General features: G+C 40.3%; 3 protein-coding genes across 3 annotated transcripts; 1 reads left to right on the top strand and 2 right to left on the bottom strand.

Moving 5' to 3' along the window:
• Positions 1 to 59: 59 nt before the first annotated feature.
• LOC105233735 (uncharacterized) lies at positions 60 to 1,605 on the bottom strand. Its single transcript, XM_011215887.4, has 2 exons — positions 1,040 to 1,605; positions 60 to 898 (listed from the first exon to the last, which is right to left on the bottom strand). Exons 1-2 carry the CDS (start codon positions 1,058 to 1,060, stop codon positions 443 to 445), a joined length of 477 nt encoding a protein of 158 aa, XP_011214189.2. The 5' UTR covers positions 1,061 to 1,605; the 3' UTR covers positions 60 to 442.
• Positions 1,606 to 1,972: 367 nt separating this feature from the next.
• On the top strand, positions 1,973 to 3,583 carry LOC105233738 (vacuolar protein sorting-associated protein 72 homolog). The gene is made up of 5 exons (XM_011215890.4): positions 1,973 to 2,244; positions 2,301 to 2,433; positions 2,488 to 2,773; positions 2,895 to 3,168; positions 3,233 to 3,583. The coding sequence occupies exons 1-5, from the start codon at positions 2,111 to 2,113 to the stop codon at positions 3,438 to 3,440; spliced, it is 1,035 nt and encodes a 344-aa protein (XP_011214192.2). The 5' UTR covers positions 1,973 to 2,110; the 3' UTR covers positions 3,441 to 3,583.
• On the bottom strand, positions 3,455 to 23,872 carry LOC105233737 (protein unc-80 homolog; the record flags this gene model as incomplete). The annotated part of the gene is given in 32 exon segments (XM_049462183.1): positions 3,455 to 3,995; positions 4,052 to 4,713; positions 4,771 to 4,939; positions 5,011 to 6,468; positions 6,526 to 6,744; positions 6,887 to 7,312; positions 7,375 to 7,679; positions 8,362 to 8,881; positions 8,942 to 9,274; positions 9,330 to 9,540; positions 9,600 to 9,962; positions 10,021 to 10,205; positions 10,260 to 10,567; positions 10,631 to 10,768; positions 10,832 to 10,930; positions 10,989 to 11,400; positions 11,464 to 11,688; positions 11,743 to 12,360; positions 12,413 to 12,518; positions 12,579 to 12,921; positions 14,390 to 14,587; positions 14,666 to 15,101; positions 15,239 to 15,380; positions 17,473 to 17,490; positions 21,537 to 21,649; positions 22,024 to 22,196; positions 22,269 to 22,462; positions 22,532 to 22,842; positions 22,902 to 23,039; positions 23,113 to 23,204; positions 23,267 to 23,477; positions 23,546 to 23,872. Coding segments are annotated over 32 exon segments (9,678 nt in total), but the record flags the coding sequence as incomplete, so codon positions are not given.
• Between the last annotated feature and the right edge of the window lie 698 nt (positions 23,873 to 24,570).

Genomic DNA, 24,570 nt, shown 5'->3' with positions numbered 1-24,570 from the left:
TACTAATTTAATACTAAATGTATGATGTAAAATTAAATAAATTAATTAACCGGCGTGAGTTGTGTGCAAAAGATTTAATTTTTTTTTATTTTAAATATCTAAGTGTATAATTAAGCACATTGAATACCATATTATCTGCTGAATATTTCACAAATATACAGAATATGGCAAAAAATACAATACATAATACATATATAGTACGCTATATAATGGACACGTTTTAAAAATATCTAATTGTAACAAAAAATTTGTGATTTGTCTTCAATCAACAACATTTAATAGGAATCGCAACTATAAAATGTGATGTTTTTTGGTATACTACTTGAGGCAAATAAATATTTTCTAATAATTACATATGTTAGGATGTAAGAAAGCAAATGTTTGAGGCAGTTGAGATTTGTTAAAACTTTCATTGTTTTCGCTTCCGCCTCGTCCCCGTGTTTCAAGTCCCTCGCTTCAATTTATTTAATATCGCTTGTTTGTAATTTTTATACTCATCGCTGGCTTCGATTTCGCTACGATAATCTGCTTGAATACGCTTCAAATCACGTTCTACTTCGTGTATGTGTATATCAGGCTTTTGTTTTTCTTCCAGCATCATTATGTACAAATTTAATTTCTTCTCTAAATAGTACTTTAATTCCATTTCGACGAGGGCAGTTAATTGATCAAATGTCAGACAACTCTCTTTCAAATAGTTATTGCACAATTCATAAATGTCCAAGTAATTTTCGATTTCTCCTTTATCTCCACAACGATCCTGTTCCAAGAACTTGCGAAAAATCTTTGCGGCCCGGGGGTCATTTAAAGTCTCTTGTGTAGATAAGCGATAAATACGTCGGACTTCGTCCTCCGTCATTTCCGAGCAACCACAAAAGCATTTCAGTAGTCGTACGACCTATGGGAAAATATTTTATAAAACAATAGATTAAACCATTTGTTTTGATTTGTTTGTCAATATTTTTATAGCGATGACGTGAGCCCAAAGGGCTGATGTAGTACTTTGTACGCACATACTAAAATGCATTTGTGCACTAACCTTCTGTGTGCCAGTTGCCATGTTGAAATGGAATATATTGTAATACGTCAAAAGGAACTCTTAGCTGAATTCAATATGTCCCAGGCTGTGCTCTCCAATGGGAATATAGAATTATTGACCACCTCAAACGTTTATGCACCTCGTATTGTGTACCATATACATTTTATTATTTGGATTTTCTTTCAAAATATTTTTTAAAAGTTCGCAATTGATTGCTAAATACCACTTTTCATAGAAGTAAACAATTACAACGTGCTTTGCTTCAAATAACAATTGATGAACATCATCAACTTTTTATTTTGACAACCCTTTTGATTTTATTACATACATATACAAACAACATATGACATTCAAATATAAATAACAACAACAAATCATAACACGGGGACGACGGTAAACTGAGTTTGTCCTAATACGGATTTTGTCGTATATCTAATATAAAATACAAGACAATTTCAAATCTTAGTAAAAATAGTAAATAAAAGAGTAAAAATTAACATTTTCCTACCGGCTTTATATTGGTTGTCAAAAAAGTCTTGCGGTATTTACGCTATTTGGCGCTGAAAGCAAACATGGAGCAAAATAAAGAGAAAATACGGCATATTCTACAGTACTACTACGATAAAGGCAAAAATGCATTTCAAGCGGTGCTGCCACCCAACAGATGACATTTAATGAGACTTGGCAGAGAACGTAAATAATAAAATTAAACGTTATATGTTCTCTGGGCTTGGTCAATAAGTATTAAAACATAATATTAAGATTTTTTCGTTCCTTTGATATTCAGTTCATAAAATATGGAAAAAATATAAGGAAGTAATTAAAAGAAGGAAAATTATTTATTTATTAACAATAACTGATGGTTCCATTGCAAAAGTCGATAAATACAGGCATCAACTACGATATCTATAAGTTTTTCATCTATCGCTTCAAACTAATATATGGCAACGTTCTTCAGAAGCAGCTGTTTGTAAACAAAAATTTCTGGTTTATTTTCGAGAATCTTAGATTATTTTTGATAAATTAAAAATATTGCGAAACTTAGGATAATTAAACCATTTATTGATTGCCATGGCTGCAACTCGTTCACGCCGTGCCAATGCCGGCAACAAAATAGCGAAACTTTTGAACGAGGAGGAGGAAGATGAATTCTACAAGACATCCTATGGTGGCTTTCAGGACGAAGAGGAAGACAAAGAATACGTGTAAGTTTGATATACTTACAATTATTTTAACAATTAATATTTACAAAACTACGTAGTCAAAAAGAGGAGGAGGAAGATGTGGTGGACTCCGATTTTAGTATCGATGAAAATGATGAACCCGTATCTGATACAGAAGATGCGCCGGAGAAGAAGCGCAAACGCGGCGGTGTTAACACAAAAGCTTACAAAGTAAATATGTTGAAAGATTTTTTTGTGCAAACTTTTAGTCTTTGTCGATTTTAGGAACCCAAACCAGCGGTTAAAAAAGATGTGGCTCCAACACCGAAAAGAAAAGCAGGAAAAATAGTAAGAAGACCGCGACCTAAGTTCACTGTTATAGATTCGGGTCGAAAATCTATACGCGCCTCAACTGCTATTAAAACACAAGCAACCAAAATACGTTTGAAGGAAATGGATGATGCACGCAAGAAAAAGCGACGTGTGAGAAGGGTAGACGATTACATGCCTACGCAGGAGGAATTGCTTGAAGAAGCAAAAATAACTGAAGAGGAAAATAAAAAATCACTGGGTAACATATAAGCAAAACCAATTAAAAGCTACATGCAAATACTAAACTTTGAAGCAGATCTCGCATTTATTTATAATTTATATAAATTGTATTTTATTAAATGACGAATTTGTTTTTACAGAGAAATTTCAAAAAATGGAGCTGGAGAAGAAAAAGACACGTCCTACAAAACGTGTATACACTGGTCCGATGATACGCTATCACTCCATGACCATGCCCGTGGTGCGTAAGCCTACTAGGGGCGCAACTGGTGTAAGCGATGTTGCAGATACATCTGAGAAGTGTGAACGCACATTTATAACACTCGAAAACGATCTTAATGATAAGGTGTTTCAGTCCGTTTTCAAACCGAAACGTTTGAATAATAATTCCGGCTATTTGTGCCCGATCACCAAGTTCGTACAATTCATAATTGCTAAATATTTTGTTATACTAAAAAATATATATTTTGATACATAGATTACCAGCGCGCTACTTTGACCCCGTCACCCAACAGCCGTATTACAGCATGCAAGTTTTTAAGATTTTACGTGAAGCCTATTATTTGCAACTGGAAGAGCGTGGTAATGCAGATAACCCCGATGTGGCCAAATGGTTGGAATGGCGCAAGATTGTGAAAGAAAATCGCGCCAAAGCGGCTGCTAACAAATTGAATCCGACCACGTAATTGAAAAAGGAGCATTTTTACTTCATTTAGTTGGCACATTTTAATGGCAATAATTTTAGATTGGTTATTATGTCAACATTACAATACATTAATACAATTTTTACCTACTAAAATCTATTAAAAAGTTCAATTTGTATAAATTATATTTGCTTGCATTGTACTTGAGAGTACTGTTAACAAATTATGTATAATTGTGAGTATGACATCAACGCTTCCGACGAAGAACTGCAACAATTTCGTATTTACTGACAATACATTTTATGGCTTAGCAGTGTAACTGCTCGAACGCACGCATCACTCCTCAGTCTGCGTCGGGCTGGACTGTGATTGTTAAATAAGCGTGTCCTCATCGTGCCCCTCGAATACCATTAGCAAAGAGTGCTGCGATGGTGAGCGTCCCAGTGTCATGCCACCAAGTGAACCATCGGGCGATAGCAAACCGGTCTGCAAGCTGTTGTTATCGCGATAACCCGATGTGGATGAAGTTTGCGATACTGAGTCCCACGATATCTCGCCAATTGTCTTCGGGTGCTCTTCCTGTGATATTTGCGTTACCTAAAGGTTAAAAGTGTTGAACTCACAAAAACATATCCCTAAAGAACTGTACTTACAATACTTGGCGGTTCCATGGGTGTTAGACGACTACGCCGCAACCTAAACGTTTTACGACTAGACGCTTTAGAGCGTTGCAAACGTGAACGCGTATGATCACCAGAACTATCTTCGGCCGGACTTTCTGGCGATAGCGGTGTAGTGGACGTCTCACCAGAGGAATGTCTGAACTCCACCGATGATACGAAACGTAATTTGGGTGGTTGTGCTTTAAATGGTGCCTGTTGCAGTGACTGGGAATGTGAGAGTTGGGACACGACATTTGGTGGCAGCGCAGAAGCAATGGTTGCAGAGCTGGTGCCATGATTAGAGCCTGTGGTTACAGTGCCGGTGGCGCCCACCAGTGTTGGCGCAGAACCGGCAGCATTCTCACCGCTCTGACTTTCGCTGGTGTGATGTTCGCGTCCTGTAGAACTGCTTGACAAAGATTCTCTGGGCGGATGTAGTGTTTGTTGGGAAAGCGTGTCACTGGGTGTACAAATGCCACCGGAGCCGCTGCGAGAGTCAATCGGCACGGCAGAGACATGTGAGTGCGTGGCCTGACCGGTGGTTGTACCGGTGAATATCGATATCAGTGAAGGACGTTGCTGCCCTCTATGCGTCTCACCAGCGCTAGTTGCGGCGGGTGTGTCCGTTTTCTTTTGATCCGAGCACTCGCGATCTGCAAAACGAGCGACACTTCAAGTTGTGATCACTCGTATTATAACCATATGCTTACCGTAACGCTTTTCCTCGAGTTCATCCCTCAGGTCCTTCAGCTCTCGGGCAAGTTCCAGCAAAAGGGCACCCTTTGATTTGATACCGCCCGGAGGTGGTGTGCCGCGTAGACGTTCTCTTATTAAGAATTGCATATGTCGTTCGTGGTCGCCAATCGGTGGTTGTGAAATCTATGTTTTTGGAGCGTGCAAAATAGCAGTTATGGAAAGGTATCAATGGGAGTTCTCAAATCTGAACTTACTTTATGCAAAATAAACGACATCAAGGCGATGTACAAGGGTGTCCGGTGTGTGACTACAAATTCGAGGAAACTCCACAAATCCGGCGCCGCTTCATTTCGTCGTCCCAGATCACGCATTACGCGCACAATGCGCGGCCACTCATTCGACAAGCGATTCTCGAAGCAAATGCATACAATACGTAACGCCAAAAAGGCCGCCTGATAGAGCGATCCGGAGATGCGCGCCGGTCGCTTGGCATCACGACTGCCAGTAAATGTCAACGAACCAGCGCGCAAATCGCCACCCACACGATTGGTTTGTATAACTGCTTGTCCGGTGCGACCGGCCGGCGGGCTCATAGCATTCAGTACAACGGTCAGCAGAAATGAGACATCGGTCATCTTTAGTTCGCCAATATCGGAGACGCCGCGTCCCGAGCACACCTTCAAGCACAGTGGCATAATCAGATGCATTAGAAAACCTTCGGCCTTCTCTTGCGTAGCAAATTCGCTGCCACCACATATCTGCACTAATGAGAAACAATCCACGGGGCTGACCACTTGTAGCGCTACCAAACGCACCACTGTCGAACAAAAGAAGGCTGGAGGATTCTGAGACATAAGAGCAGCACCTGCGCTTGATACACCCTCACCAGCGCTCGTACCCTCGTTTACGATCAGATTTTGCACCGTGCTTATGAGCGTCTTCATTTGCTGCCAATGCAACACATATGGATGCCGCACGATGGTCTCATGTATACCCTTAAGCAAACCGGCTGCCGCCTCCCAATCTGTATTGCGTCGAATCGAAGGTTTCTTGGAGATCTTCAAAAATACTTTGTCCACACGTCGCAGAATCGTGATCAATGAGTTGCGCAGTGCATCATTCGACCACTCGGCGCGCGGCAGTATGGCTTGCATATAACGCTGTAGACCACGGCATGCCATCGATTCCGGGTCATAAGGTGAGACTTTCAACAGCGAATGCGCAATCTCCGCCAAACGCATATGACATTTGGCGTCCAGCACTTCGGTCGCTTTGTTGTCGTTCGGCAACTTTTTGGATAATTCCACTAAACGTGTGCTGGACTTGCTAAGGAAATCGCCGACCACTGACAGTAGCACGTCACGTGGACGTCGATACTCCGTGCGTATCATTTCGGAGTCTTCACCCGAGTCGGCGACGTTCTTTGTGCGTGGATCATTTACATATTTCGAATGTGACTCTTCCTCAAAGTCCAGACCGGGTGAGCAAGGTGGACCGCGACTGCAATTGCGTTGTGACGAACCCTTATGCTCTGGACTATTGCGATACGGACCATTATAGCTCTTGGCTAAACCCTCACAATTATGCACCATAGTTCGTATGGCGACGGCCAGCTGTAGAATAATATCACGTTCCGACTTACCCTGTAGTGGAATGTAGCTAGGAGATTGTATTTGTTGTAAATAACATGGTAGTATAGCCTCCAAAATGATCTGGAATGAGAATTTCTTAGTAATATGTGGAGTTGTAGTAAAATAGAGATCTCAAACCAGCATTTGGTAGCCACGTGTGCTCTCAGCCGAGTAGGAAACCACCATGACACATAATGTAATGCAATCCAGTACGGTGACATCACCATCCTCATCGTGATAGCAAAAGTCAATGGCTTTCAGCGGTTTGGGCTCCTTAACCAACTCAGCGATGTTTAATGGATCAGGTGAAGGATCCTCTAAACTCAGCAGTAAATTAAACAGGCAACTCGATTGTACCTGAGAAAGAAAAGAGACGAAATTAGTGCAAGTTTGGGTCCATCCAATCTTTAGAAGAGAGGGGTAGGCCGTTTTTAGGTCTACATGACCGGTAGTAATATTCAGATACCTTGAAGTTGAGGTTTCGAACCCACAAGCTTACCTTGTGCGCCTCGCCGTAAGTACCGTCTTCGTCAGTGTCGAGTATAGCCGACACCGAACCGAACATTTGCAAAATGAATGGTTTCCGGTTAAGCAAATAGAACTGTTTTACCGCATACTCGATGGTGGTGGTGATCAACTTATTAGTCTGATGCAACGAATAAACTTGCAACAAAGTCGGCATGATCATAAAATAGCCATTCGTCGAAAATATATTCTTAAAATTGAAAGCGGCATTGATGTAGGTGGCCATGACATAACGCATAATGCAGGAATCCTCCGCATGCAGTATAGCTGCGCCGGAAAGTACATTCAAGAATAGTTGTATGTCGGCGGAATAGGCGAAATTGCCGGCCATCGCTTCGAACATGCGCGCTATCAAGCGCACCCACATGAATTTGTGCAACACGTCCAGACCCAGCAGCACCTTGATGTCGGAAAAGCATTTGAAACAACTCTCAATATTATTATACCATAGATTGTGCATACCTCGCCATATTCACCACCCTGATGTAAGTCCAGATCCACTTCGAGCGCTTTGCGTGGAAATGATGGTAGCTTCATGAGCTCCTCGTGTAGAAAGACGACACGTTGCACCACCATATCGACGTTCTTTAAAATCGCCCATGTCAAATGCACCTTACCAATTTCGACAAATTTCTTAGTGAGCTCTTGTTTCTGCAATGCCAGGAAGGAATCCTCCGGTTTCATGAGTATCAAACGAACTTCGGGATATTGCGAACGCTTGAAGAAGTACAAGTCGCGAATGTACCAGTTGGGGTTGAGAATTTTGTCTGGAAAATAGAGATTTTTTAATGAATGTGAAGGTAATACGGTGATCATAGTGAGAAAATACTTTTGGGCCCTACATGTATGCTACAGAGGCCAAAAATTCCACTAATGAAAACTTGAGTTCTGGACTTCCTTGGTAATAATCGTTATCTTATATTGAGTTCTCGATAGTAATAGAAGTATTCTGAATATTATTGGCTCCCAGACGACTTAACTATGGAAGTCGAAATATGACTTTCTGAATCCCACCTAGTTCCACTTGTTTGTCGTTGGGGAAAGGCGAGTAAAAATAGAATCAACTTGACAGGGATAATACTGCACTGTTCCTCTCATTGGGTCCGAGATTGAGTAAAGACAACCTAATGACTTATTTAAAGAAAATGCAAGACCTGACTTGAATAGTTTAATTAAGAAAAGTTTATAGAAGGTTCCAAGCTAATTTGCATATTCTTCTTTAGAGTAGTCAGCAAACAAAACTCGGCTGTAGTGGACTCTGAACTCCGGACTGATATGGTTGTGTAAAATATACATAAATATGTACGGAGACTCTAATTAGCCCGAAAATTCAGATTCCTCTGCGACCTGAAGGTTACATAAAACTGCCTGCCGCCGCATCGAAACTCAACTCAGGCGGCTACCGAGTTCTGTAGAGCCAGCCGAAATTAAAGTGTATCATAAACTTACTACTTTTGTAATCCACCAGACAGTAATGATTTAAATTCTTCTCATCCACGGGATAGTAGTCTAAAGCCTCCTTCAGTAATTGACAGAAGAGTGTGTCCTCTTGCACCGGGAATTGCGATGGTATATTGCAATCATCATCAGTCGGTCCATGTACGACAATCTTCTTAGCCGCCGGTACATTTGCCGTGAGTAAAATGGAGGCATCACACTGTTCCTTGCGTAGAATTTGCTTTAGATCCTTAAACATAATGCCATGCACGCTGTGTACCACCATCCAAAGTACCGAGAGGGCCGAACCGACAAGCTCCTGCTTGTGCTCATTCGATGAACGTACATAGAACATTATATAACCTATGATGGAGTTATACAACGCGAAGGCGGCCTGTTGCGGTAAGCGTGGCACAAAACGTATTAAATGTCGCAGCAACTTAAACATTTGATCTTGACGATCGCGTGTTAGACGCTCAAATACATAGCGCAGAAAGAGCGCAGACTCTTCGACGAGACAAACCCAAATGGCCTAATGTGACACAAGATAAGATGTTAGTCTTGAAGCAGTTAATCAGATTTTCACCCAAACCTGATAAGCGATTTCATAGACGGCGTTGCCGTCTGTGCCAATGGCGGCATCATCCAAACAACCCACAATCTGCATAACCGACGAGCAAAGTACCGATGGAAATAGTGAATGGGCGTGATGTAAATGTATGCGCGTGCCATCCAAATCCTCTTCACCCTCGTGATCCTCATGCTCCATGCCGGGTTCATGCGAAGCCTGCTGACTGATCGGTATGGTGGTGATGAGGAAGCTATGACGCTCGGCGCGCTGTTTGTCGCGTTGTTGGCGTAAAGCGTTGCGTATAGCTTCCGTCTGTTGCATTTTGCGACTCTTGGTTGCCGTGACCAGCGAACGCTAACGAATACATAGATAGGTTTTAAAGTGGCTAAAAAGGAATATCTTTACTCACGTGTCGGTCCTGGTTGAGTGTGACATCCATATCTTTAGTTTGTTGGACGGGCATCCAAGGTGGATCCACAACAGGTAAGCTTTCGATGCCTATTTTCGGTGAAGGTAGCGTGAACTCAATTCCGCCCGGTGGTACTTTGAAAGTAAGATCATGTGCATTCTCCTCCATGCGCGGCCAAACGTGAAAGCGACTCTTCCATAGCACCAGATATCTACAAATCAAACACAGATGACAGAAATAACTTAATCTATGTGCTAAAGTAGTACTTACCGTTGTACAGCGCCGATGCGCACGTCGGGATCCTTGCTCTTCAGAGCACGTTGCATTATGTCAAAGGCGAAATTTTGCGCCTTCACTGAACCCATTAAAAATACAGCAGCGCTCGCTGAAGCCGTGTCTTGATTTGAATCGAGCAAGAGCTCCCAAGCGGCAGGCATTGCCTCAATAACCATTTCCTCGGTGAGTATAACAGCACCCTTGAGCATGGTTGCAAACGGATAATGGAATAATGTGCGTATATAGAAGCGTTGATATTTCAGTATAGCCGGTTCGTCTTGCTCCTTCTTCTCTTTCTCCTGATGAAAGGCGTCCGCTAGCTTTTCGGCGATCTCAATATCGGGATCGTCGCTTATGCTGCAAGGTAAGGTAGTAATTACAAAGTTTTCATTCATCCTTTCGTTTTGCTATTTACCGATCGCGCCGTGAGATACTGTCCTTACGTTTCGAAGGAGACGTATGTGTTGAACTCTGCTCGGATACTTTGCGTGTGGAACGCGGTCGTGCTTGATGGGACTTACTAGTGGCGCTTACGGGCGCTGTCGGCTCCACAGTTGGATGTTCGTAATCGAAAGTGAAACCGAACTCTTCGCCATAGATCTTAAATGAAGACGGTTTATTAAAAGTATGTATTGGATTACTTATTTTGTTTACCTTGCGCGTTGCCTTCATCAAGCGCGTGCAGGAGCGCATGTGCCGCTTATAACAATAGGGATGACAATAGCCCTTATGCGAACAATAGTAGTTGTAGCTGGTGATAAGGTCTATAACTGCCTTCAGCCAAGGCATATTTTTGGCCGTATCATCGGTCTCGTTTGAGTCTGTTGGCGATTCGGGTTGTTGATCATCACTCAGTATGCCAGGAGATTCCTCTCCGCTGACGATACCCTGTTCTGAAGTGTCGCTGCGATCTGAAAGCGATGAAACTTTGCGACGAGACTGTATGGAGTCGACGCGTTTGACTGAAAAAAGTTTTCGAAGAATTTCAGTTGTCAGATTAATCACTCTCGAGATCCAATACTTACAATCAGTTTCCAAATCCTTGCCATCCTTCGTGTTACGTCGCAATTTCAATGACCGACGCTTAAATGAGCCGCCTGTGGTAGTCGCTGTGCCACGACGCAAAAGGAAAGGTCGCACCGCCGAAGCTGCGGGGCGTCGAGCTGCAAAAAGCAATAATGAGAGGTGAATAGAATATCTAAGCTTGAACTACTTAACGTTGCTACCTTCTTCACCTTCTTTGGTCAGTGTGGTGTTGCTACTATTTTCGGACTCATTGTCCGGTTCGTGCAGTACAAAAGATATCTTGCGCTCCGTTTGACCGCCTGAAAAGTAAGATAAATAAGTAAAGACTAACATCTACTTGAAAGCCTTGACACTTACCACCTGCATCATTACCGGCGGCAATGGATTGTAAGCTCTGCGCTGATGTTTGTGAGTGACCCATGGAGCTCAATGCCATCGACCAACGACGGTTAGCCTCGCGATAAACTTTTTCCCAAGGAGCATGTTTCTCACGATGCAGTAACTTCGATGCTTTTGGAAGCGTTACATAAGTGTCGCGCAGGAATGAAGTGATTTCGAAGAGCAATACACACGCAATTAATTTTAAAGCGTGTGGACAGTCGTTGCCATGCGGATTTACAGAGGCCTCGTCAAGGAAGTCCTCTTCTTCGTCTTGTTGCAGCAATTCACGCTGACGTTCCGGATCGGTCAGCGTTGCATTTACCGCTTCGAATTGTAAACGTTCCGTGAAGATGATCTCCTCAAGACGAGCACCAAGCATCTCGGCCCACTTTTTCAAAGAAAAGTTTTTGATTCTCTTTGGATTCTGCTTTTTTCACTTATTACGCCTTACCTGATGAAACATTTTACCCGCTGCGCGCTGTAAAATATGTGTACGCCGCGTGCTAGTCGCTGTGGTCTGATGTTTGGTCTGATTCAGATTAAGGTTGGTGCCCGATGGTCTGTAGCCGCTAAGATTGTGCTTCATCCATGGCGGCCATTGTCCTTTGTTGCATTGATGTACGAAATGCGCACATTCCAGCAGAAAGGTGGCGCGTGCAACAAGCGGCGCTTGTGGCTGGAGACAAAAATGGTTAAAGATTCATCAGGTTTTACGGTTTTAAAAACTCACCAAATCCAAAACGGCGGCAATAAGCTGTGGATCGGGGAACGAACCAGGCGTACAAGTCTCAAGCAAAAACGATAAACGCAACATACCCATACGTACTGGTTCTAGCGGTATTAATTTTCGCTCCTTCAAAACTACCACTTCCGACTCACGCGGCCCATCACACATATCCGAAGAGCTACGTCGACTATAGTCGGCGGTTTCTTCAATCCCGCCTGCCTTCTTCTTACCCTTAACGATACCACCAAAACGATTTAAACGTCGTTCTACACGCCGCTTAGCGCGCTGTATTGAGCGTCCAATGCCGTCACTGGTGCGCCCACGTTGTATCTTTAACGAGGCGTGGCGTATGAAAGTCGAAGTAATTTCCGGATTGAGTGAGCCAATTTCCAAATCAATAGATGAAGCCTCCTTCGGTGTGCTGCGAAACCAACGCACCAAACCGCTCAAGCGACCAAGCGAATTGCGCTCCGAGCTCGAAGTGGAGTCAGAGAGCAATGCACGTTCGCTGTGACGCGGCGTGAGCGTGGGTCGCACACCTGTGGTGCGACGACGGAAATTACTCAATGGCGATTGACTGCTCTTGTAATGCTCCTCACAGGGCTCCGTTTCCAATAGGCTCTGTAAGGGAACACAATATTCAGTTATGTTCTTATGTCCACAGAAAACTTACCACAGCACAAGCTGATGATGTACTGCGCTTTTTAAGTAAGAGACGACGCTGTGATCGATTATCATCGTTTGGTATGCTGTGAGCCACTTCCGCCTGCGGTATGTGTCTGTAAGGAATAAGGGATAAATTCAATAAAATCTTCGAGTTAACACTGCCACTTTATTACCTTATGACACGCGTTGTTTGTGCCACGGGGCCCTTCTTATGCGGTCGCGGCGTCACAGCTAATATGCCACTTAGCGCTACCAAACGAAATGGTCCACCATGTGCACCCTTCACATAGGTCACCAACTGTCGTATATCGCTGTAGAGTGGTGAGCTTTCTGGGGACTTGAGATCCTTAGTTGCCTCTACGAAACGTGTCACGAGCGGTTTGAAGACAGCTGCAATCACTTGCGATTCCGGACCGCCACTCAAGCCGCCACTGAAATTGGTCGAGTAGCCACCTTGGCCGCCTGATGGGGACGTATCGGTGTTAACATTTTTAAATCCACCCGTGCGCTTATGTGCTATTATATTCATTTATACATACATACGAGTATACAACGAAGAGATTTGGTGTGTGTACATATTTCTCACAGAGGGAGCGTGATGAACAAAAAACAGCAACAACAACAAGGGATTGGATGGCATTATCCACAAAAAGTCACAACAAAAAGGAAGTCAAAGAAAACGTTAAGGAAAAAAGCAACAACATCATTCAACATTCTACTGGCCATGCAAAATCGTCGGGGGAGAGATATCGAGCACGCTTGCACGAAGGGTGTAAGTAAATATTTTAGTAAGAGAGTAAGAGTTTGTGTATGTTGTTTTGCTTCACTTTTTTTTCTACAACATGTTGTTGTGTTGATATAATCTTTAAATATTTGAATTTTAGATCATCCAAAAACGGAATTTAAATTTGAGAAAAATTTCATATTGAGATACATTAATGTAGTTTGAAAAAAGAGCTGTCTTTTTATATCTAATACATCTTTATTATTATGCGGAAAAGAGTTTTCTTTAAAGCTCATCAGTACATTTACATTTATGAGACGAATTGTTCGCTAAAACTCATCTAAGCCGAGGGGAATGTAAAATTACAGAATGCGAAATTCTTCAGATCCTACATTAGATATCAAACACTTTTCTAAAAGCTCCCCAAATCATCGAAACAGAATAAAATGACAGAATGTAAAATTCTTCAGATATCAAAAGCTTTCCTTTAAAGCTCTTCAAATCATTGAAACCGAATAAAAGTTTTCAGATCCTCAGATCAAAAGCTTTCCTCGAAAGCTTCTCAAATCATCGAAACAGAATAAAGTGGCAGAATGTAAAATTCTTCAGATATCAAAAGCTTTACTTTAAAGCTTCTCAAATCATTGGAACCGAATTATAAATTTTTAAGTTGATAAAAAGAGTTTTACTTAAAAACTTCTCAGTTCAGCAGAGACGAATGAAATAATCTTTAGATTTGACATCGGGTATCATACGTTTTCTTAAAAAACCCTGCCAAAGCGAAGCGAAGCCTCTCTGAGTAAATTTCTTACATCAAAAGTGACTCCTAAAACTCCTCGGTCAAAGGGAGGAGAATAGAATATCATATTAGTACCTTTATGACATTTAAAGTGTTCCGCAAAACTCCTACGCTAAGCGAAGACGATTAAATAAATCTCGGAGTACATATCTGATAAGAAAAGATTTCTTTAAGAATTAACTAGTCATTTGAAAGCGAATATAGCAGAGAACATTTCGAATGAATGAGCTTAGTCGGACTAAAGATCCAAGGTCTGAGATGTACGGTAAACGAAACTATTTACTCCCTTCCTTTAGGTAAAAAATTTAGAACTATCTCAGCGCTTTAATTTCGTCCGAAAAATATGAATGATTTTCTAAAACAGCTCTTTTCTGGCCACTACATATGATAATTAAATATAAAGTAATTTAAACATGCGTCTAAAGTTATTGTAGGAGCTAGTAAGATCAAGAAAAACTCACTCAGCGGCGACAACAATGAGCTTGGGTCCACGCAAAACGCTACAAAGGCGTGAAAGAAGTCGACCAATTCATGCAAGTCGGACGTTTTTACCATCTGCTGCAAGTAACGCTTGGTGCGTTGGCTAGCCTGGCGTAGTATGCGCGAGAGTATCTTTTGGCACTGGCTGCGCAGGAAATCTGCCGGCGGACCGCGTGCGCCTGTGACAACGAAAATATCATATATATGTACATATGTATATTGCATTATTTCATAAAAGAAAGCGCATTTGTACCCACCGTCATTGCAGCCATTGTGACAACCCAAAATTAGTAGCGCACGCTTTACAATGCCCATCGATATCTCGTGCGCATGCTCGCCCAACTTCAGCACGCCCATTTCCAGTAGCAATTCGCAAATATTCAAACCCGCTTCTAGTACACGCTGCGAACAAATGGACATGTCACGCTTGAAGATATTATAAACCGCCAACAAAACAATTTCATAATCTATGCCGCCATCGCGTGTTATATAGAACGAGCTGCCAGGTGCTTCCGACTCTACGCCAGTATAATCGATGTGCGAGTCGGTGTGCGAGCGCAGCATTTGGCCGCGGAAGCGACCGGTTGTGACACCAGCGCCAGCAATTCCGCCAGCGCTGCCACTGGTGCCGCCCGCCACACCACTAATGCTGCCACCATTGCTCAGCGCGTCCAACTGTGAGTCGATGGAGCCCTGCTTGGGGGAAGTGTAGAAAATGAAAAGTGATTGATTGCATGTGCAAGTGGAATAATATAATTGTAGTGCATGTATGTTAACCAATTAGGTCTCCTGAAAACATACTCTTACACGAATTTCCGGTGTTAACTCACCTGGCGTTTGAGATAATCTGGCGACGGTGTGGGCGTGTGTTCCGTGACGGTGATTATGGGATTGCGCGGATAGAAGGCCGTACGTGGTCCGGTTGACTGGGAGGGACGCATTGCTTTCGGTGGCTCTACGTACCTGTAAAATCTGGTAATTTTGAACAAATGCAAAATGGGCGCAATTAGTTGTGATGACGTGATGTGCGGCAGTGCGGCGGCGATAACTGCATAAAAGCCCATTCAATTCGAACTAAATATGGCTATGGGTATGTATGAGTGAGGGTGAGCAAACAGGTGGTTAACGGCTAAAATATATATTCTTAAGTTTTTTGCGGGCGAAAAAAGCTGTGATTTAAAGCGCAAATTAGGGTTAACGCTTGCAAAAATGCTAACAAAATGAATATAAGCTATTTTAGAATGTTGGCAAAATAACGGTGAATATATATGAAATACTTGAAGTGCTGCGAAATTTTTTTTTAATGTGGATAGTGGATTGAGTTTTTGAAAAATGGCAGAGCATTGTTCTTATACCCAACACCAAGCGGAGTATGGTAGCCAATTTTGTAAGAAAGGTATACATACTATATAAGTATATAATATATCATAAATATATATATATATAATATATCATATATATATATATAGTATGTATGTAATTGAACATATATTTCAGAGCCTAAAGACATATCACGTCAAGAATAACCGACACCTACTCTATATTTTGTGTCGTTCCCACGACAGTCGAGTCTATTTATCCGGCCAAGAACTGTCAACTCGGCAGACTTCTGCCGCTACAACAACAACAACAACGAATATTTTCTATCTTTACGTTACTACATTGCAATTCCATATCCATGAAAAACTTTTATGGCGGTTAAAATAATGCTGAACTCTCGAAAATATCGGAAAACACTTCTTCCAGTCATTTAATAGGAAATGAATAGAACGACGAATGTTTGTGCTATTCCTTTAACTATACATATTTGAAGAAAAATGACTACAAATACAAAATAATATCAGCGATTTAATCGACTTTACCAATCGGGTCTTTACACCAGACGAATGGGTCTCATGTAAATTTTGATAAGATATCCTTGAAATACAATATCTCGACAAATTCGTGTTTTTGGATGAACTACGAAAACGACGTCTCATAATCCAATTTAGGATGGCTTTTACCAATTATATTTTGTACGGAGTACGTAATATTTTCACGATAAACTGAATTAATGCTTTATAAGTCGCTTTCTACCATATATTATCACTGCTTCTACACTATATGTAGGAAGTGACCTATAAAGTATTGAAACCTCGTACACGGAAGCCTCTATAAAATCCAATTGAATTCAGTCTACGTTCAATAGCATTCCCTGTGGATTTGAAAGTACTTCATACGATATTACTTCATGGTGTGAGTGGAAGATTAAGTCCTCGACGTAGTCCTGAATATATTTCTATCAAAGAGTATTTTCAGAACTCATAAAGGTTCCCATATTTATTAAAGGTTTTGTAACTGATCTAAAACCAAGCGAAACAACTGGCGACGGGTATCTCTCAATTATGAGACAATCTAACAAATGAAAGGATGTTAAGGCGCAAACGCGCTCCGAATGATTAATGGAGTTTAGAACATCCTTTGCATGGCAAATATTTGCTCGGAGATTCGCCATTTTCTGCTAAGAGGTAACAGCTATTAGAAAAAAATTCCATCCCCAAACCTCTTCCGAACCGAGTCGATCCATTAGGTGATCTTACGCATGTTAGGTGGAGGGAAAATAATTGCATGTGTAGTATAGTACAAATTGTACCAGGGTTTTCTTACGATCCTTCCAGCTTAAGCTGTTGCAATGTGGAGAGGTTGTAAAGAGTGTCCCAAAATGAAAGCAAGATTTAAATTTGCCGCCATTTCAATTAATCTATTGATAGTTAAGGAACTTGAAACTTTAATACATTCTAAAACAAAATGGATTCTCATTTGTAGGTTGTTCTCTAACCCGGAGCTCAGTAATTTTGTCTAAACGAGACGGTTTCTAACAGGTATTCGTGCTACATATTTTCGAAATTAATTTAAGTGTTGGGTATAATATATTCGAAAAATCCGAACATTTATGCTTTATGAAATGTCGTTCTACAGAAAAAAATCTAAAGTGAATTTCAGAAAATAGTAATATTATTTGGAACTTTTAAAAAGCAAACCCAAACTTAATGTAAAATAACTTCACTGTTTAGATAGGACTCACCCGCTATCAAGAAGACAGCTTTGGATATTTTAAGGTTGAGAGAAGAGTGCAAAGTTTTAGTAAGAAATAGTAATAAAACGGTTTTGGATTTACATAGAACTACGTATTTATCTGTTGTTTGCTGAGTTTTGTGTTTTGAAAGTGCCACAAGGGGTGGTTGGTCGGTTGTGGTTATACTGTGGGCAAAATATAGTAAGACTTTTTAATTTAAAATTCACGCGAAAACTCATTCGTCGAAATATTTGATTTCTAGGTTGTTGTGACTGTTAGTGGCATCTGTGTCAAATGTCACGTTTGACTTTCTGAAGTATTCAAAGTGCATTCGGTGATTTTTACGATGAGTGAACTTGTTCAAAAAAGCAGTTCCATTAAGATTTGTGTGAGGAATCAAATTTCTGGTGCCGATCTGGTCAGAATGTTGAAAAAGGCCTTCGGTTTTAATTGTTTTTCGCGAGCAAGTGTTTTTGTTTAGTAGAAATTACTCAAAGAGGGTCGAGAACACGTTGACGCCGAACCACGTCCAGAACGGCCATCAACATTAAATGATTATCAAAACGTCAATAAAATAAAGCAATTGGAGCTCGCGAATTGACTATTAACAGTCAGAGATCTTACTGACATTAATCGAAATGATCAGTGAAAACCATTTTTAAAGATTATTTCGGCCTAAGAAAAGTGAAAGCACGATTAGTTTCAAAATCACTAAATTTTTACGAGAAAAAGCATCCCTTTAACGTCTGTTAAACAACGCTCTCCGATTACTAGGATGTCAAGAATTATTACTGACATTGAGTTTTGGATATATGCTTTTGACCCATAAACAGACGATCAAACGGCCAAAGCAGGTCAAAAATCAAAGTTATGTTGATTATCGAAGTATGCTGTACTCCGTATCCCAAGGAATACTATTTTCGTGTTATGCGTCGTTTGCGCGATGCTATTCTTAGAAACAGGCTGGAATTATGTGCCGAAAATTCTCGGTTTTTGAGTCTTCGTGAGTTTCTCGCCAAATTTTCAATCAATATCGTACCGCAACCATCATATTCACCTGATTTAGCTCCGTATGACACAAGTGTATTGGGGCCAACGGGGCTTACTTTGAGTAGAACGACATAGGTTTTGGAGAAAAAACTAAGAATTTTAAAATTATGAAGAAAGTCTTACTATTTTTTGCTCGCAGTAGTATTTTCGATTTTTTTTTTAATTTTTGTATATTTTTGTATTGTAGTTGTGTAAAAGCTGTTCAAAAGTTACATTATGTTTAACAATATATAGTAACGGGTGATTTTTTTGAGGTTAGGATTTTCATGCATTAGTATTTGACAGATCACGTGGGATTTCAGACATGGTGTCAAAGAGAAAGATGCTCAGTATGCTTTGACATTTCATCATGAATAGACTTACTAACGAGCAACGCTTGCAAATCATTGAATTTTATTACCAAAATCAGTGTTCGGTTCGAAATGTGTTTCGCGCGCGTGTTTTGTTCAGCGATGAGGCTCATTTCTGGTTGAATGGCTACGTAAATAAGCAAAATTGCCGCATTTGGGGTGAAGAGCAACCAGAAGCCGTTCAAGAACTGCCCATGCATCCCGAAAAATGCACTGTTTGGTGTGGTTTGTACGCTGGTGGAATCATTGGACCGTATTTTTTCAAAGATGCTGTTGGACGCAACGTTACGGTGAATGGCGATCGCTATCGTTCGATGCTAACAAACTTTTTGTTGCCAAAAATGGAAGAACTGAACTTGGTTGACATGTGGTTTCAACAAGATGGCGCTACATGCCACACAGCTCGCGATTCTATGGCCATTTTGAGGGAAAACTTCGGACAACAATTCATCTCAAGAAATGGACCCGTAAGTTGGCCACCAAGATCATGCGATTTAACGCCTTTAGACTATTTTTTGTGGGGCTACGTCAAGTCTAAAGTCTACAGAAATAAGCCAGCAACTATTCCAGCTTTGGAAGACAACATTTCCGAAGAAATTCGGGCTATTCCGGCCGAAATGCTCGAAAAAGTTGCCCAAAATTGGACTTTCCGAATGGACCACCTAAGACGCAGCCGCGGTCAACATTTAAATGAAATTATCTTCAAAAAGTAAATGTCATGAACCAATCTAACGTTTCAAATAAAGAACCGATGAGATTTTGCAAATTTTATGCGTTTTTTTTTTAAAAAAAGTTATCAAGCTCTTAAAAAATCACCCTATATAAACGAACATAACCTATATTCATTTAAGTTTGTAAATATTTACATGTGAATACAAAAATGTTTTTGTACGAAGTATAAAAAAGTGAATACTCGCTTAATATAATGTTTAAAATTTATTAAAAAATATTTGTATATAAAAAGTTTTAAATTCTAAAAAGTCTTGAAAAATAAATTTATAGGAATATAATGTTTGATTAAGCTCAACTACGGGTGTTTATAAGTGGGTAAAATTTTCGAAACGCTATTCTTTTGTTTTGGAAGGGATTGCGGGACAAAACTGGGTAAAATTCTATGAAGTATTTGTTTAGAAAAAAATGTGCTAATGTTAATAATTGAAAAAAATTGTAAATTTTAATCGAAAAGAACTTGAAACTATCAGCACTAACAGTTTTTGTAGAGTTGTGGCATTGCAAGTGTTTTTCATCCGTGTTAGAAGCGCAGAGCCTTCTGACTTACGGCGTTCACATAAGATGTGAACGTGTTTTTCAGACGCTTGATAGCTACAATTAATCAATTAGAGGAAAGTAATCAACGATTAGGTGCGAAAGTATCACAATTGAATAATAAAAGCAAATAGTTTAGCAGATGAATTGTAAATATGCAAAATGCTTTTAGGATGCAATGCAAATTTAACGGGTTCTGGACTTGAGGATGGTGATAACTGAATGGTGAAAAATTTCAGCATTTATATTTAAATCTATTTGATTGATCTTGATGGTACATATATAATTTTTGTAGATAGTTAAACCTTCCAAAAAAGACTCTGATCCCTACGTTTTTAAAGAAAAACAAAAAAACAAAGAAACTTCAAATTTAATGGGGAATATTTCTTATCATTCGAAAGAACATTATTTGGCATTTTTTTGGAAGATTATCTCTTTCATCGGTTGACCGCGGCTACGTCTCAGATGGTCCATTCTTTCTTTGAGTACAATTTTCGATGTATCGTTCAAGTATTTCGACTTGTAACTGGCGAATGACACGCGTGATGATTTGCTGCAACACCGGAATCGTAGCGAGGTTGTCCGCATTGAGGTAAACTTAAACTTTAATTGACGGTTATCATTGTTTTTTTCTGGATGAAATGTAAGCTCCTGAATCTCTTCAGGTTGCTCTTCGTCCCAAATGCGACAATTTTAGTGGTTTACATACCCATTGAGCCACAGATGAGCCTCATCGCTGAACAAAATTTGGCTCGAAAACATCGGATCTTCTTGGAACTTTTCAAGATCCCATAAAACGAAGCGATGTCACTAGGGAAGGTCGAGTGGCTTCAGTTATTGCACAAGTTGCATTTTGTATGATTTAAATTTAAGATCTCGACATAAAATGTGCCGTCACCCGTTGTATATACATTCAGAAATGTTTCGAAAGTCAATGAGAGAAAATAAATCTAGAAAGCTACCTATGACAGGAAAAACTATCGACTACCGTAGCAGTAATTTTATCGAACATTTTGAAAACTAAAAGAATATGAACTATTTTATTTAAATATACAAGAAAAAGTGCAAATATAACTGAAATAACAACATTTCTTATCGCAAATATATATATATATGCTTTTGGATTCAGTCATTTAGAAAGATCAGAATTTTCAGCGAAAGCGCAGCTAAAGTTTTTCTAAAAGTAACAGTCGAGTATTAAAATGATAACCTTTTTTTACCGAAGCTCAAATTTAGTAGTTTATAATGCTTTGTAATAAAGAAATGTAAATATGTATTGATATCTTGTGTTTCCTACTATGTTTTCGCTGGTAATAATGTTTCAAAGCTACTGATCATTTTAAATAAATGCTTTTAAGCTTCAATAAAGTTTCGAGTTAGCAGTTTCATGCGTGACTGGACGGTTACCTTAAACTTGGCATCGATTTGCCTTTGATGAGATTACTCGCCGGTTCTCTAGTGATCATAGAAGCCGAGCGTGAGAGCTTTTTCTCACCGGTGTCCAGACTGCGATGATATTCCTAGCGGGAAGCGCAAAGCTCAATCAGTAAAGTAAACAACAATTTTATTGATTGCAAATATATATGAGTAATTAGCAAAAGTAATTGAACTTTCAATATACGAGTATTTAAGTATTAACAATAATATAAGCAAAATAGACATTTGATTAATAATGTTTAACAGGTGTAGGTAGAACTTATATGTACGAGTATAAGAGGCAGTGGGAGCATCTTTAGTTACAAAAAAATAGTGCGCATATTTTCTAAGCAGCTTTTTTAATAAACATTATTGTGCCGAAATGGTCAAAAACTAATAAATCTAGGGTTTTTAACATTGAAACATTGAAATCAAAACGCAAAACAACAAAACCAAAAACTTCAAAGTTCAATCTTACTGCATGTTGCAGTGGTCTCTTGCCATTAGCAGAGCTTGTATCTAGGCCTACTTTTTCAAGATTCTTCTCGGATTTCGAGAACATTTTCGTTTCGACGAATGCGCGCAGATCCGCCATTTTGACGCGTTTCTTCTTCTCACTACCGCGCCGTTCCGCTGTTGGGCTGGACTCTTCTGCAATAAAAGTATACGCCAGCAGACAATAGATCAGTCAATTGTCTGGATATTACTTGCTCTTCTACGTACCAACTAAGCATGCTGTTATGGATGGTTCCGGTATCTCAATATAGTCCTTGGCTACCGAACTGCTGGGGCTGTCACGACTATTGCTGCCCGGTCCTTGGTATAATGAAATCTCGATTTGTGGTATGGGTAGCGAATTAGAGCGTTTACGCGGTTGATTCAACGTAATAGAGGCCTCCTCGCCGATTTCACTTAGACTATATTGCATACAAACATTTTAGTTACCTTGAAATTTAAATAACAGTAAGTTACACTCATTAACATACCGATTGTACATGTACTGCAGGCTCCAAAAAATACCCTCCTCCTGCCAGTGTGAAATGAAGAGACAACGCAGTACGGCTACATCTAGAAAGGTGGCCGCCGATACGTCCACGTGCACGCTGTCTGATTTGTCTGACTCGGTCTCCTTCTCCATCGAAGGACTGCGTTTCTCCTTAACTGAAGCGCCACGCATTAACTCTTGCTGGTCGAATTCAAATTTCGTTGCCGGTTTGTCCTTGTCCCTCGAGTGTACTGACTGACGGCTGCCGCGTCGACTTTGCGATTGCTGTTGCTGCAACAAGCTCGCATCAGCCTGTGAGAGTCATAAGACAACTTTAAAAGTCAGTAAACTGTTGTGAAGTTTTCTCTTACAGTGAAGAACGAGTTATCCATAAGATGTGGTGCAGAGGGTAAACGAAATATTACAACACGTTCATCCTCCACGCTCGACGCCTCTTCTGGTATGGTCTCGGGAAATGCGAATTCTTTCGGTGATGAAACCCATGAATTCTACGAAACGTCAGATTAGTTGAGGTTACAGTTAGGGAAGATACATTATAAAAAAAGTATTTCGAGAGCTTACATCTTCATCTTGTCTTGTATGCTCGGACTGCTGACTTTGTGGCGAGTCGGGTTTCGGCGATGTAGCCTCATCAACATTTGATGATTGCTTACCTAGTTTTTTTATAAGTTATTGTCTTTATATGTATATCTTTCTATTGCTATTGAACACTTACGTCCCGGAAAGACATCTGTGGAGCCTTTTGGTGACGGTGCGCAGAGCAAATTACGCGCTTTCGGCTTTACAGGTGCCGTAAAACATGGCGCGCCTGGTGCACGATTATCCCACATACCCTGCCACAACTTAATGCCATTTTCCAAACGAAAGTTCTGGAAGTCAGACTCTTTCAAGTGATGTATAATGGGCGCAAACAAGTAGACGAAGAGCTGAATGTTGTAAAATAAAATTATGTGTGGATTAGGTGTGGATTCACCCTTTCATTAAATTATTATACCGTTATTGTGGGCACGGAAAACAAATACTGCTCCATCGACTTTTGTTTCGGTGTCTCATCGCCTAAAACCTCATTACCACCCTCATCGTCGGCGCATTCCTCGGCGGCATACAGCAATATCCATTGCATTGTGTAGAGTAACTTGGTTTCTACGGGACCAATCGCCTGCATATCCTTGACACGATTGTGCAGCAAGGCGGCAACACAGTGCATAACGTGTGGCAACGCTGCTTGCAGTAGACGCCAACGTGGTATGTCACCCAGCGCTTTGGTGAGTGGCGGTGACAAGCCGAATTGTATATTTTGTACGAGTACTTTTTCGAAGGACTATTGGTTGTCGTAGTGAATGAGGAGAAGAGTGTTTTTGTAATTTAAGTATTTGGGAAGATAATTAAGTGATGTGTCAAAGTTAGAAGGGCCCTTGTATGCTTTAATTACAACGAAAGTTTTTTACAATTCGAGAGTATACAAATTTATTGAGAATTCAGTTGCTGTAATTGCATGGTTTAAAAATGAGGTTATGTTTAGGAATACACAAAGCAGCAAGAAATTCAAATCTCCCTTTTTTCGATATTTATAATATATATTTTAATGTTAATAAGCCTAAAGACTTAATTTTTGAGTGTTGCCTATATAACTTTATCAGCTCAAAACATCGCTAATCTGAAACATAAGAAGCTCGGACAATATTCTGTTTTTATAATCCTAACCACAAGTATTATATTGGGTCTTTTACTAAGTAATTTTGCTTTTAGTGCAATTCAAATATGATTTTTTATTGCTTAAAACATATTTTAAAATTATATATTCTAAATTTTGATTCAATATCTTTTGACATATTTCTAGCAAAAGCTGATTCTAAAAATATTTAATTCTTGCAGACTAAAACCTGGTCCAAATTGTTTTTGATGTTCTGATTTGAGGCGAAAGTTTTCTCATCTAAAAAAATTGGCAGAAGCCGGCACAAGCAATAGCCCTAAAGTGCAAAGTCTGGAGAGTGTATTGGGTGTGGTAGAACATCCCAT

The sequence above is a fragment of the Bactrocera dorsalis genome, unplaced genomic scaffold (assembly GCF_023373825.1).
Source record: "Bactrocera dorsalis isolate Fly_Bdor unplaced genomic scaffold, ASM2337382v1 BdCtg327, whole genome shotgun sequence".
NCBI classification, from domain to species: Eukaryota; Metazoa; Arthropoda; class Insecta; order Diptera; family Tephritidae; genus Bactrocera; species Bactrocera dorsalis.
Note: the sequence above shows the minus strand (reverse complement) of the source record. Positions and strands in the feature narration are given on the sequence as shown.

What these genes read in the sequence shown, in the direction of transcription:
- LOC105233738 (XM_011215890.4), top strand. Translation starts at nt 2,111, where the DNA reads ATGGCTGCAACTCGTTCACGCCGTGCCAATGCCGGCAACAAAATAGCG. An exon ending in GAGGAAGACAAAGAATACGT is followed by an intron (nt 2,245 to 2,300) that starts GTAAGTTTGATA and finishes AAAACTACGTAG; the next exon opens with TCAAAAAGAGGAGGAGGAAG. An exon ending in TTAACACAAAAGCTTACAAA is followed by an intron (nt 2,434 to 2,487) that starts GTAAATATGTTG and finishes TGTCGATTTTAG; the next exon opens with GAACCCAAACCAGCGGTTAA.
- LOC105233735 (XM_011215887.4), bottom strand. Translation starts at nt 1,060, where the DNA reads ATGGCAACTGGCACACAGAAG. An exon ending in TGGCAACTGGCACACAGAAG is followed by an intron (nt 899 to 1,039) that starts GTTAGTGCACAA and finishes ATTTTCCCATAG; the next exon opens with GTCGTACGACTACTGAAATG.